The 14,682-nt window shown below is 49.4% G+C and overlaps 1 protein-coding gene across 2 annotated transcripts in view; it reads left to right on the forward strand.

Moving 5' to 3' along the window:
* SLX9 (SLX9 ribosome biogenesis factor) overlaps positions 1–12,386 on the forward strand; it is a 128,742-nt gene extending 116,356 nt beyond the window's left edge. For both annotated transcript variants that reach the window (XM_067549819.1, XM_067549818.1), the window contains exons 4-6: positions 1,519–1,672; positions 8,093–8,161; positions 11,740–12,386. In XM_067549819.1, coding sequence (XP_067405920.1) covers positions 1,519–1,672; positions 8,093–8,161; positions 11,740–11,863 — 347 coding nt within the window. In that variant the 3' untranslated portion in view covers positions 11,864–12,386. The remainder of the gene's footprint in view (positions 1–1,518; positions 1,673–8,092; positions 8,162–11,739) is intronic.
* The last annotated feature ends 2,296 nt before the right edge of the window (positions 12,387–14,682 follow it).

Genomic DNA, 14,682 nt, shown 5'->3' on the forward strand with positions numbered 1-14,682 from the left:
TCCAGTTTCACTGGAGGGTCCTTGTAATCCTAGGACATTGGTTTATTTTCAGGTCTTCAGTGCTCCTTTTTCCCACTCTTCGCAGTTCAATCCCTTGCTGTCCATGGGACAAAAATCCTATTCTCTAGCTAGCCAACGTCCCTGGGCAATTTGTTCCCATGCTTTACTATCCAGACAGTTGGGAAGTTTTTCCTAATGTCCGACCTAAACCGTCCTGGCTGCAATTTAAGCCCATTGCTTCTTGTCCTGTTCTTAGTTGATGAGGAGAACAATTTATCACCCTCCTCTTTATAACAACCTTCTATGTGCTTGAAACCTGTTAGCATGTCCCCCCTCAATCTTCTCTTCTCCCGACTAAACAAACCCATGTTTTTCAATCTTCCCACATAGGTTATGTTTTCTAGACCTTTCTTCATTTTTGTTGCTCTTCTCTGGTCTTTTTCCAATTTGCCCACATCTTTCCTGAAATGTAGCGCCCAGAACTGGACCCAATACTCCAGCTGAGGCCTAATCAGCATAGAGTAGAGTGGAAAAATTACTACTTGTGTCTTGCTTACAACACTCCTGCTAATACATCCCAGAATGAGGTTTGCTTCTTTTGCAGCAGTGTTACGCAGTTGACTCATATTTAGCTTATGGTCCACTATGACCGCCAGATCCCTTTCCACAGTACTCCTTCCTAGGCAGTCATTTCCATTTTGTACGTGTGCAACATATTTTCCTTCCCATCTGTAGTACTTCGCATTTGTTCTTATTGAATGTCATCCTCTTTACTTCAGACCATTTCTCCAGTTGGTTCAGATCACTTTGAATTGTAATTCTATCCTCCAAAGCACTGGTTCTCAACCAGGGGTACGTGTATCCCTAGGGGTACGCAGAGGTCTTCCAGGGGATACCTCAACTCATCTCAATCAGTGTTTCTCAACCTGGGGGTTGTAGCCCCCAACTGGGTGCAGGACAAGGGCAGGGCCGGCATTAGTGGATAGCAAGCAGGGCAATTGCCCGGGGGCCCATGGCACAGGAGGCCCTGCAAAGCTAAGAAGTTCCATGCTTCAGCCCTGGGTGGTGGGCCTCAGACTTCAGAGAAGGCTCACAAGTGAAAATCAGGCTCCTGTAGTGCACTGAAATGTCAGTCCAATATTTATATTCCAGTTGATTTATTTTATATCTATATGGAAAAGATGAGAAAGGCAGCAATTTGTCAGTACAAGTGCGCTGTGACACTCCTGTGTTTTGTGTCTGATTTTGTCAGCAAGTTGTTTTTAAGTGACATGAAAGTGGGGTACGCAAGACAACTCAGACTCCGGAAAGGGGTACAGTAGTCTGTGAAGGTTGAGAGCCAGTGCTTCAAAGCACTTGCGACTTCTCTCAGCTTGGTATTGTCCGCAAACGTATTAAGCGTTCTCTCTCTGCCATTATCTAAATCAGACTTGTCCATCCTTAGCAGCATCACTGAGACTGACGTGTTCCGGGTGCTTGGAAATTGACAACCTCTTTTTAATCTTGTTTCTGAATCAGAAATAGAAGGTGTAAAGCTGGCCAGACAGAAGCAAAAAGCCGAGGCAAAGCGGAGAGCGACCCCGGTGGTGGGAGACATGCAGCCTTTGATGGAAGCCCTGCCTGAGCTCTCTGAACTGACCATGACCAGCAAGGCCCGGAAGCAGCCCAGGACGTACGTACTGTCTGGTGGGCTGCTTTATTTCACTACTTCTTGTAGCTGGTATTGTTGTCATGGCACTGTTAGCTGGTCATCTTGGTGGCTGCATGCTGTGGGCCACTCCACTCCGTCAGTTGCTCTGAGTGGCAGTGCTCTCTGAGCTGCATGAAAGGTGGCCGTCGCAGGAAGCAGCCTGCCTGGCTGTGAAAGATGACATGCTGCTTCTCTATGGCTAAGGAGCGTAACTTGCTGGGGAGGAAAGGGAGTGGCCCCCACAGGGGGAAATGAGCAGGATTTATGGCAGACAGACGGAGAAGGCTGGTTTAACCAAACTTGGGTGCAGAATCCTCATAGCAGGGGACAGGCTTTGAACAAGCAAGTGCTTCTGAATTTAACCCAGAAGACAGGACAGACACCGTGCATATGGCCAATGTCTCAAGCAAGCTCTGCGAGACTCGGGCGACCATTTAATATGAGACATGTTTCACTGGGCCATAACAGAAAAATGGGATTGCCTCCCAGTTCCCATGACTTACCATCCTAAAAGGGAAATGCTGCAAATTCCTCCTCTTTAGAAACAACACGGCATTGTTCAGGAGAGTTGTCCCAATGAGTTGGGGCTGGCTGAGAGGACACCCCTCGTAGCTGACTCTGCAGAGCTGTGCAGAGACAGAAAAGGGGCTTCCTTTGGTGGAAGCCAGCCTATCTTGGAACAGACATGTGCGTTCCTGTTCTTCTGACAACCTGAAACGAACTCTTCAGCCTTCCAGCTGCCAGCTGAACTTTTTCTGAATTTCCACCCTACACCTCTGCATCTTTGGAATTGTTGCTGGGATTTCTCTCTCATGCAGCCCCTGACTCCCCTTGCCAGCTATGACCTTTGACCAGAGTCTTTGTTGGCTCCCTGGTGTTCTTGGTGTGTTTTTTCTTGTGAGTAGCAAAATCGGAGAGAGAGGCATTCATGCTCTCTTTAAACATGTCCCCATCGCCACATGCCCTGCTGGGACTGCAGCTGGGAACATGCCTTTCCCATAAATAGTGGGGATTTAGAGCAGGGCCAGGCGAGTCTCAGAAGGTGGTTCGGCGAAGCAGATGAGGAGTGAGGCTGAGGACACCATGAACACAAGCTCTCGTGGTATTTCCAGGGCTCGTGGTTCCGATCGGGAGAGAATGCTGACCTGGGCCAGGCCCCGCTGATGCAGGCTACGTGGCTGCTGTTCCGTCTGCAGGGGCAGACGTTCAGGGGTGCGAAGAGCAGTTAGCACCTAACTTGTAGTTGTGCCTTTGAAACCCAGCCCCCTAAAGTCAAACCCCTGAGGCCCAGTTCTGTGAATAGCTTTTCTCATGCTGCTATTCACTGTTTCCAGCCGTAGCTGGATTCATCAAGAGCAGAAGTGCACCATGTTCTTTCAGACCTTTCCAAGGGTTCAGGTTTGGTCTCAGTGAACAGGCTTCCAAGAGAATCTCCATCACCGGAGGTTTTTAAGAACAGGTTGGACAAACCCCTATCAGGGATGGTCTAGGTTTACCTGGTCCTGCCTCAGCGCAGGGGGCTGGACTAGATGATTTCTCGAGGTTCCTTCCAGCCTGACATTGCTAGGACTATTTCTTGGGTCTGGTTATCAAACTATCAGAAACATAGTGTGCCTGAAAACAGAACTGCCACAATTGCCGAAAGAATTGTGGATTTTAAGGAGCTGCTGGATTCCCCTGGAAAACATCCAGCAGCGCTCAGTGAGGAGCGATTCTGCCTCCAGGAGCTGCTATGGTTTTAGACTGGTGGTGTTTCTAGGGACACTTTCCTTTAAATGGGATTTGTTTCCTGGAGAGATGCCAACTTAAAAGCTAAATCCTTTCAGAAACTGAGTTTTAAGTACATTTAAAGTAGGCCCATCCCCTGCTCTGGAGCCTCCCTGCCTATGTTTATAGCTTTACAATCACATTTAAAAAAAAAATGTTTTCTATCCCCATTGCTGTCAGTGACCCAGGAAACAGGGACAGGGAGGAATTTACAGCAGGCAAAGTGCTGTCACATCCACAAAGCAAATACAGTGAGAAAATGGAGCTGTGTTCTCTTCTTTCCTCTCGGGGACTGTAGCTTTTGATGTTCCTTGTAACGAGTGGATGCGGCAGTGCGATTGTTGGATACACAGAGCGTGCATGCGTGCGTGTTTGGCTGACTGTGTCCCTGTGGGCATTTATCTGCTCTTGCTGTTTATTCCCCTCCCGAATTCTTAGTCCTGGCTGTGGAATGTGATGAATGACTGTTTGGTTACATGAGATTCTGGCTGGGGGCTCTCAGCAGCAAGCGCAGGGTAAGCTGTCACCACCCCATGAGCTGTGCTATCTGGGTAGTACCACTTCTAATTAATTGGATGAGGTGGTTGAGTCTCTCTGCTGCACTCTCTGTTGCTCAGGAGACTATCGTATGATGTGCCTGAGGCCGAGAATAGGCAGGACCGAGGGGCACCAGTGCCTGAGTCCCCCACAATGGCAGGGAAACGATTAACTGAGCTACATCCAGATAATCCTGGCAAATGACCCGCATCCACATGCTGCCGAGGGAAGTGAAACCCAGAGGGTCTCTGCCAGTCTGACCTTGAGTAAAATTCCTTCCCAGTCCCACCTATGGCGATCAGTTAGACCCTAAGCATGTGAGCGGGAACCAGCCAGCCAAGCAGCTGAGAGTGAGAGAATGCTTGATGCCAACTCAGAGCCCTGGCCCATCCCAGCCAGTGTTCCATCTCCAGTCATGGCCATCCTTAGTGCTTCAGAGGAAAGAGATCATAGAATCATAGAATATTAGAGTTGGAAGGGACCTCAGGAGGTCATCTAGTCCAACCCCTGCTCAGAGCAGGACTAACCTCAGCTAAATCATCCCAGCCAGGGCTTTGTCAAGCCGCAACTTAAAAACCTCTGAAGATGGAGATTCCACCACCTCATAGTAACCCATTCCAGTGCTTCACCACCATCCTGGTGAAAAACTTTTTCCTAATATTCAACCTAGACCTCACCCACTGCAACTTGAGACCATTGCTCCTTGGTCTGTCATCTACTACCATTGAGAACAGCCTAGCTCCATCCTCCCTAGAAGCCCCCTTCAGGTAGTTAGACTGCTATCGAATTCCCCCTTCATTCTTCTCCTCTGCAGACTAAACAACCCTAGTTCCCTCAGCCTCCCCTCATAAGGCTTGTGCTCCAGCCCCCTAATCATTTTTGTTGCCCTCCGCTGGACTCAGTCCAATATGTCCACATCCTTTGTGCAATGGGGGGCCCAAAACTGGACACAATACTCCAAATGTGGCCTCACCAGTGCTGAATCAAGAGGAATACACTTCCCTCGATCTGTTGGCAATATTCCTACTAATGCAGCCCAATATGCTATTAGCCTTCTTGGCAACCAGGGCACACTGCTCACTCATATCCAGCTTCTTATCCCCTGTTACCCCCAGGTCCTTTTCTGCAGAATTGCTGCCTAGCCCATCAGTCCCCAGTCTGTAGCTGTGCATGGGATTCTTCCCTCCTAAGTGCAAGACTCTGCACTTGTCCTTGTTGAACCTCATCAGATTTCTTTTGGCCCAACCCTCCAATTTGCCTAGGTCACTCTGTATCCTATCCCTACCTTCCAGGGTATCTACCACTCCCCCCAGCTTAGTGTCATCTGCAAACTTGCTGAGGGTGCAGTCTACCCCATCCTCCAGATCATTAATGAAGATGTTGAACAAAACTAGCCCCAGGACTGACCCCTGGGGCACTCCACTTGTTACCAGCTGCCAGCTAGACATCGAGCCATTGATCACTACCCGTTGAGCCCGATGATCTAGCCATTTTATAATCCATTCATCCAACCCATACTTCTTTAACTTGCTGATAAGAATACTGTGGAAGACTGTATCAAAAGCTTTGGTAAAGTCAAGGTATATCACGTCCACTGCTTTCCCCACATCCACAGAGCCAGTCACCTCTTCATAGAAGGCAATCAGGTTGGTCAGGCATGACTTGCCCTTGGTGAATCCATGTTGACTGTTCCTGATCACCTTCCTCTCTTCCAAGTGCCTTAAAATGGATTCCTTGAGGACCTGCTTCATGACTTTTCCAGGGATTGAGTTGAGGCTGACTGGTCTGTAGTTCCCTGGATCCTCTTTCTTTCCTTTCTTGAAGATGGGCACTATGTTTGCCTTTTTCCAATTGTCAGGGACCTCCCCCAATTCCCACGAGCTTTCAAAGATAATAGCTAATGGCTCTGAAATCACATCAGCCAACTCCCTCAGCACCCTCAGATGCATTGCATCTGGCCCCATGGACTTGTGTATGTCCAATCTTATTAAATAGTCCTGAACCTGCTCCTTCAGCACTGAGGGATGTTCACCTCCTCCCCATTATATGCTGCCCAGTACAGTAGTCTGGGATCTGATCTTGCTGTGAAGACAGAGGCAAAAAAGGCATTGAGTACCTCAGCTTTCTACATATCCTCTGACACTAGCTTGTCTCCCCCATTCTATAAGGGGCCCACACTTTCCCTAATCTTCCTCTTGTTGGTAACATACCTGTAGAAACCCTTCCTGTTCCCCTTCACGTCCCTTGCTAGCTGCAACTCCAATTGCGGTTTGACCTTCCTGATTTTATTTCTGCATGTTTGAGCAGTATTTTTTAATCCTCCCTAGTCATCTGACCAAGCTTCCACTTCTTGTAAGCTTCTTTTTTGTGTTTAAGATCACCAAAGACTTCTTTGTTAAGCTGGACGCCTAGCATATTTGCTATTCTTTCTGCACATCAGGATGGTTTCTTCCTGCGCCCTCAAGAAGTTTTCTTTAAAATACAGGCAGCTGTCTTGGATTCCTTTCCCCCTCATATTAGCCTCCCAGGGGATCCTAGCCATCAGCTCCTTGAAGGAGTCAAAGTCTGCTTTTCTGAAATCCATGGTCCGTATCCTGCTGTTCTCCTTTCTTCCTTTTGTCAGGATCCTGAACTCTACCATCTCATGGTCACTGCTGCCTAGGTTGCCACCCCCTTCTACTTCCCTTACCAAATCTTCCCTGTTTGTGAGCAGCAGGAGATAAGGAAACCTCCCAGAATACACTGATGGAAGAGCCCTTCCTGACCCCTGTCAGTGGCCAGCTGAAACTCTGAAGCATGAGCTTTAGGAACATAAGATATGAACCGGCAGTGTGCCTTGTGGCTGCTGAGCCCTACCTCCACCATCATAATCAGCCCCGTCACACAACTGCATTCAAAAATTGGTTCACCTCCCTTAAAGCTAATTCCATTTTTTGCCCCCAAACTCCTCTTGGAAGACAGTTCCGGAATCTCACCCTTCTGTTGGTTAGAAACCTTCTTCGAACTTCCATCCTGCATGTGTTCATGATCTATGACCAGCTCTTAATGCTGGCCTTGCTATTTACTCAAACCGCGTCTAAGATTGCATCACCTCTTGTTGGGTCTCATGTCCTTGTACCTGGAAAGTGTTCTGCCATCTTTCGACCCCTTTAGTGAGTAATCTGCAGTAACCAGGCAGAGCTTTTAAACAGACCCGTTCCAGTGCTTTACTGCTGTGGGAACCTTTCATCTGACTGCTCTGCTGCCGGCCTCTCCTAGCAGAAGATGTAGGCGCGTTTGTGTGCCTGCTGTCTATGTGGAGAGAGCCTCCCATTGCTTTAACACCTAGGAGCTGTCTGGCACCAAACCAAATAGGGGAAGTGCAGAAATGGACACAGGGCTGGGGAAAACTGCACCCTAAGAACACTAGCAAGAGAGCTGGCAGGCAACCCCTCCTCCTGCACTAATATCACACATCATTTTGGATTTTTTAACACATACGCCACTGCCCTGTTTGTCACTGATCTGCCTGCCTCCCAAGGGAGCCCTTGGATTAAACAGGGAGCTCAGCACAGTTGGTGCTGAAACATGGCTCTGGGAGACGTGAGTGGGTGGGAAGGTCCCTGGATGGGTCACTAGCGAAACTGTCACTCCAGAACATGCGGGGAGATTTTTTGCTGCACTTTGACCCATTATTGAGTTACCAGTAGGAAGGGACCCATGTTGCAGAGCACATAACTCATGTAATGGTGGTGAGGAAGTGCTTTCACTCTTCTTTAGTGCATGCACCTGACATACCGTGACACAGCATTCCCCCAGTTCCAGACATCCACTATGCATAGCAGGCAGAATGACTCTGGGTGTTTCTTATGGGCTGGCTATGTGCATGGCTGCATTTCAGTCCGGTGAGAGTCACATCTGCCTCCTGAGCAGGGACCGCTTTAGAATCGCTTATCCCTTGGCCTCCCTTCGCCATCTGGCGCGTAAGAACGGCCATACTGGGTCAGACCAAAGGCCCATCTAGCCCGGTATCCCGTCTGCTGATAACAGTCAATGACAGGGGCTTCTGACAAAATGTTTCCCTTCTATAAAACTCTTCTCCATCTCCTCCCTTTGCAGCCACATGAAAGCGAAGGCAGAACCCACAGACTTCAATCAAATGAAGCCAGCCCAGAAGCGCAGGCTCCTGTAAGTACCCAGCTAAGAGAGTGAATGCCTGAAACAGCTGCCTTTGGGCACGCCTACACTGCTGCTTGCCCGTGGCCGGGTGGCTGCCCTGCTGTTCACCTGTGGCCAGGCGGCTGCCCTTCTCGGAGTCAGGTTTTTCTGATGCTTGGGTTTCTGGGTCTCCTAGTGCAGGTTCAGGCATTTAAGCCACACTTGCTGTTGCATTGGGGCGGGGCAGGTGGGCGTCCCTCACTGCAGTTTGCCTCTGGAGTGCATCCTGGGGAGAAGGCAGCGAGAAGGGGCCAGATTCTCCATGGCCCCTTGTGTCCCAGGGCAGTTGGGTGTGGCAGTGTCAGATCTGAGTGCAGAGCATTGGAGCTCTGGGCCATGGGGGGAGGGGAACTTCTTTCAGAGGGGACTTACTGTGGCTCCCTATGAGTGATCTCACCTGATCTATCCCCTCCCCCTCCCCCCATGCAGAGGGTCAACATGAGGCCGATGCCCCAGGGAAGCCCTCAAAATGGAGTGTGAGGGACATAAGGAGCAGTTCGCTTCTCTGAACCTCTGTGAGTGGGGGCTGAGTGACCAGCCTCTCCTGGCCCCATTTGTGTCTCCAGCTCGTATGGAGCAGCAGCGACCCTACCCGATGTCCTAGGCAGACACCCCAGGAAACGACAGTTAGTCCTGGCAGAGCTCGCCCTTCTTCTTCGAGTAGTGTCCTTGTGTGTGCTCCACGGCAGGAGTGTCTGCACCTCTGCACCGCTGGTCGGGAACTTCGGTAGCAGCGTACGCAGGCTAACCATTCCCAGTTCCTTCTCTACCGCCCCTGGCTAGAGCTGGAGCATTGAGCAATTCATTAGCAGATCGTTACGTTCCCTTTTAATCTTTTACTTTGCAAACCTTCAGTTTGCTTCCTTTACCTTTTTATTTGGTCATGCCTAAAAACAGAAGGAATAGAAAATGAAAGAAAAGACTCTGGTGGTGGGGGCCCTGGACAAGGGTTTGCACAGCTCTCTGAGCTTCAAGAAGTTTCGCACTTGCAACAAGACAGTCCCGGTCGCAGACAAGCACACTCAGTGCATTCGTTGTCTGGGCAAGGGTCACAGCAAGCAAGTGCTCCCTCTGCCAACAACTTAGATTGAGATCCTGCAAAGACAGAGAGCTCCGCCAGAAGATCATCTTTGTGGCAGCGGCTCTCTGACCACAGTCCTGGAGCGGGCGTGAGTCTACATCGAAGGATAGCGGGTCGAAAAGACGCTCACAGGACTCCTCTCATAAGTTAAAGAAGAGAGACGGGAATCCTGTTAGCAAGCCCAGGGATAACCAAAAGCAATCTCCATGTCGCTTAGTATCCTCAGCACTGAGACAAACTCCTTTTATGGCCCATTGTGAGAGCTATGTGGTTTTTGATGGGCCATCAACTGGCATTGTGCATTCACAAAGTATCTAGACTGGATACAGACAGTTACCCCAGGAATAAACAAGTTTGAAATCCAGATGGAAAGTCATATTTATAACTTCAGATACACAGATGATACATACATATAAACAGAATAATCATACTCAGCAAGTCATAACTTCTCCATTGATACTTTACATGGCATAGTTTGTATAAGATTTGTTGCAATTATATTACCATGGTAGCAACAATGATATGCATGGTCATATTTTAATCATACAGCATACATCTTCTGCTAAAGGTCCTGTTAAAGATAAAGAGGGACAGAGCTCACGTAATCCTCATTGCCCTGGCCACACTTGGCCGAGGCAAAGCTGATATCCTTACCTGATGCAGCTCGCGATGTGCCCACTGATCTCCCTTCCGGTCACGTCGCGTCTCCTCTCCCAGGACAAGAGCCTGGATACATCCCAACCTGGGGACCCTCCTCCTCAAGGCGTGGCCCCTACGTGGTTCTAACATTTAGAATTAGCATGCCCAAAAGAGGTACAGGAGGCCCTGTTACACAGCAGAAAGCCCTCCATATGCTGCACTTAACTGCAGAAATGGATGAGGTTCCAGGCTTGGTGCTCACCCAGGCAAATCTCTCCAGTTGTGGCATCTCTCCTCGTATTCTTGAGTCTGCCCTAACTCTTAAGAAATGAGGGTTATCTCGAAGCTGCCTCAAGGTTCATCTAGCAGCCATCACTGTGTTTCACCCACTGGTAGAAAGGCACTCAGTCCCATCATACCCGACCACCAAGAGGTTACTAAAGGGAATAACAAAATTCTTCCTTGGTGAAAAGTTCCAGAGGGGTAGCTGTGTTAGACTGGATACAGCAAAAGCAACGAGAGTCCTGTAGCACTTTAAAGACTAACAAATATAATGTCTGCAGGCGTAAGCTTTTGTGGGCTGTGACCCATCTGTAACATCTGACAAAGTGGGTTACAGCCCACAAAAGCTTATGCCTGCAGACATTAAATTTGTTAGTCTTTAAAGTGCTACACGACTCTCGTTGTTAAAACTCTTCCTGCAACTTCTCCTTCCTACCCTTCATGGGACTTAAATCTGGTGCTGAAAAGGGTCATGAGACCCCCTTTCGAACCTATGGCCACCTGATCACTGTCACATCTATGGATGAAAGCAGTCTTCCTAATTGCAATTACCTTGGTACAAGAATAGGGGCAGTAGCAGCCCTGATGGCACTTCTCGAAGAGCCGTCGTTACTGCACAAGGTGAGTAACTTCTTCTGTCTCTGAGGCGAAGGAATTGCTGGCCACAGGCTGAGCCTTCTGCACTCGTTTCCTACACCCTGAATGCAAACTAGCCATTGTCCTCCCATTCCCAGTGACTGTCCATCCTGCCCAGGCGCGAACAGCTGCCATGGGGGTGCCTGGCCAAGACTTGTGGAAAAGGAGGGTGAGAAAGGAAGTGCCATGTGCTCTGCTGTCTCCAGTTTGTCTGGCTCGGGGTCCGTTTCTCTGTCAGAAGGAAGCTGGCAGGTCTGGCAGAGCATGAGGCCAGCACTGACCCCTGCAACGCTCTCCATGCTGGAGGCTAACCAGGGCAGCTAAATTAAGAAATCCCCTGTCAGTGGCTTGAAAGGGGCCTGCAGATACAAGTGAACATTTAGTGCCTATCTGCACAGACTGGACAAGCTGCATCCTGATAGGGTCACAGACAGTATTAGTGGTTCTTAGCTACACGCGTATCATGTGCTGCCAAGGCTGTGTGCTGTGGCTGATATTTTCCTGACATTAGCTTTGAAAGAGGAAGCTATAGCAGTTCTTGCACTTGTGGAATATTTTAAACTATTCCAAAATCTTCAGGAGATCTCCCCAGTTCTCACCATAGAGAAGGAAGAATATCACTGGGCTCCAAAACCCTATAGAGTTATACTTACAATTGTTCTGATGGCAAGCACTTACAGGTGCCCGTTGGTGTGGTATCTGGTGTCATGTTACAAGGCTGATTGCCTGGTCAGCCCCGTTCCATCCAGTCGCCTAGTGCCAGGGTGGAGGTGGGTGCTGCCCAGTCGGCCCCATTCCGTCCAGTTGCATGGTGCCAGGATGGAGCTGGGCGCTACCCAGTCAGCCCCATTTCTGTCCGGTTGGTGTAATACCTATACAGTCTAATTCAGTTTTCTCTTGCTTCTTTCAGACAGGAGGAAGTGGCTAGGTTTCACGAAGTCATCACAAACCCCTTGTACAAAGCCAATCCCCTAACAGCCATTAGTGAACATCTCTCCAAGCGGCTGAAACAGGAGGAGGGAAATCGTATCTAACAATTCAACAGGGACTGAATAGGCACAGTGCTGATGGAGTCCAGCTGAGAACAGACTTGTCACCAACATGGAATCCCAGCCAGCACGGTCCTTGTAAACAGCCAGCAAGTTATTAAACTCAATGGTCCTGTTTTCTGTCAGTGGGAACGATGCAACACACTCTGCACAGTAGCAGCTGCTTCTTGGCAAGGAGCCCACAGAAGGCCGGGTGTGCTGTGTGTATCTTTGTCACACACACTGAAATCTTGACAGCTTCTCCCTGCCTGTTACAGGCGCCTTTAAATGTGGCTGCTTCTACTCTCAAGGGGTGTTGTACCTGCCTTGAGCTGCTTCCCATTGTGCCCACCCTTATAAAAGAAATCCTCCAGTGTCCTGCAGTGATGGTCCAAAACGGCACACTATAGGATACCGGAACTGCAGTGCACAGACCTTTCACATAGAGATTATATAAAAGGTCAATGCTGCTGTTTAAAGTGACACTTAGTATGTGATTAACTTTGAAATAAACCACTTTGACATTGATCTTACTGAGTTTGTCTGGACTGTGTTTTGGCAAAGGCCAGTGTAAGTATAAAGCTATTACAGCCTCCAGTTACAAAGAGTGGATCACTTAAACAAAGCCCTCAGACCTGTCTTTCTATATGAAAGAGCCCACTAAGCTGATGCTGCAGTAAAAGATTGAAAGGAGCTGCGCCTCCATGTGAGAGGGTTGCAAATCTGACTCTAAACAAGTTAGAGAACTCGCCTTTCAGCAGCATTGAAAGTCCCTGATTTCAAATGGTGACGCTGATTCCTTCAGGTCAGCACCACATTCTCCACATGGCCTGCAGTCTGGAAGGCTTGCTAAGATGTCATCCCACTCTGGGAGACTGAACACGAGCTGTGCCCATGGGAGCTGTACAGAGCTTCTGAAATGATGGTAAAACATTTAAAAAAAAAACTCTTCTGAAAAGTCTTTGTATTGCTACAATTTTTAAGCAATATTAATCTGCAGCCTGCGGGGATGTCCGTGCCAGAGTTCTTCTTTAATTGCTGTGGCTTCCCAGTCAAACAAATGCTACATTAGGAAGCTATCCATACGTAGGGCCAAACTTTCACCTAAGTTGAACTTGGGTCCAGAAGTGCATCCCCACTCCCCCTCCCACACAACTGGCAACTGCACGCAGTTTTTGCCGTTTTTAAGGGGGAACCTTAGTGTCTATATTTTTTCCTTTTCCAAATGCTGTGTCTTTTGTGAGCTGGGAAATGTGGCCTAAGTCTTCAGCATTGAAAGGGTTAATGCTTTGAGTAAACAGAGTGATGTAAAACAAATTGAAATGTGTCCAAATCCAGTTGATGCTGTGACCTGCAGGTAACTCAGTTTTGTGCTGCTCTGCACTGAAACTGCGTTGTAGAGCATCCTCCTGCCACCTGGGTCGCTGCTGTGTGAGGCTCTATTCCGGGTCGTCCAGAGGAAGTGGGAGGTAACAAAACCCAGCTCGGCCTGTTATAAAAGCATTGATGAAAGGAGTGAACATTGGAGACTGACGAGTACAAACGGGATTGTTGAGTTCCAAGCGCTGGGATCTAAGGCTCCTGCTGGGGTCACAGGCTAACGTGGTCACAAGCTGAGAGAAGCTGCAGGAAACGCTCATGATTGCTCTTGTCACATGTGGGCTTTCATCGGGTAATGAGAATAAGGGGAGATTGCCACCCCTTCCTGGACAGCAGTGGGGGAGGTTTTTGGCCACCTCCAGCAGGGGCCCGCTTGAGCGAATGAACCTCCCTCTCAGAGCTGTCACCCCTGGCAACTGGGGCTCTGGGAACCACCATTGGGCCTTCATGGTCCTGATCCTGACTGATGCCCAAGCCAGAGTGACAGCCCCACCTCCTCCAGATGCCCTTCATCTGAACACCTGGGACATGAGCCTGGGGTTTCTACTGCTGGCCCCCACCACACCCCCGTGTGTTGTTTTCCTTCCCTCCTTCCTGCCTTACATCTTCTTCTGGCTTCCAAACTTCTTCCTTATCCAGCCACCCCAGCCCCCCTCATACTTCTGTGAGCTGGGACCCAAGAGGCAGCTAAAGCAATGACTTAAACAGCCTGGTGCTGCTGCTGGCCAGGTCTTAACACGGTTGATCAGGCCATGTGCTGTGCCTGTGTTTCCGGCCGCTAGCCAGCAGGTGGCAGAACGCATCATGGGCAGAAATGGCCGCCTCTCTCTCCGCTAGTCTTCTGTTCTCCCTCTGTGCACACCGTTTGTTTGGTCTCGAAGGAAATCGGATCTAATGCCAACCGCAGCAGCAGCAACCAAAACAACCAACTTCTACCCAAAAGGAAAAGACTCCGTGCAGCTGATGGAGGGAGGGAGGGAGGGAAATGATAACATTTCCAGTTGGAGAAGGGACATGCGCTGTAGTGGTTAGAGACAGGCTAGCCAGACCCCAACATTTGGCATCTTCCTTCTGGCCGGCAGTGAGTCAGAGTGGGTGAAACGTGGCTCTGTTCTGTTACCAGTCGGGGCCCTGTTCTCTGCTCTGCCTGCACTGGCCATACACACCCTCTCTGCTACCTTATTGCTCAATGGTGCAATCGTTTTGTAGATTGTGACGTGTATACCCCGCTCTGGCAGAGAGCTAACTGATGCTAGAGGGCACTTTGTGTCCCTGGAGGGTGTGGCCAGGCCCCAGCTGGGATCCGACCCAGCTGGAGAGGAGTTGGATGGATGTCAAGGCAGTAGAAAGGAAGCAGGAGGCGAAGGCAGAGTAGTAGCCTCAGGATCCTCTCTTGAGAAGGGAGCACTGGCAAAGGGCTGAAGAGAGACTGGGAAGGCTGGGGT

Source organism: Emydura macquarii, unplaced genomic scaffold (assembly GCF_026122565.2).
Source record: "Emydura macquarii macquarii isolate MOO-44397 ecotype Brisbane River unplaced genomic scaffold, CSIRO-AGI_Emac_v2 contig_1253, whole genome shotgun sequence".
NCBI lineage: Eukaryota > Metazoa > Chordata > Testudines > Chelidae > Emydura > Emydura macquarii.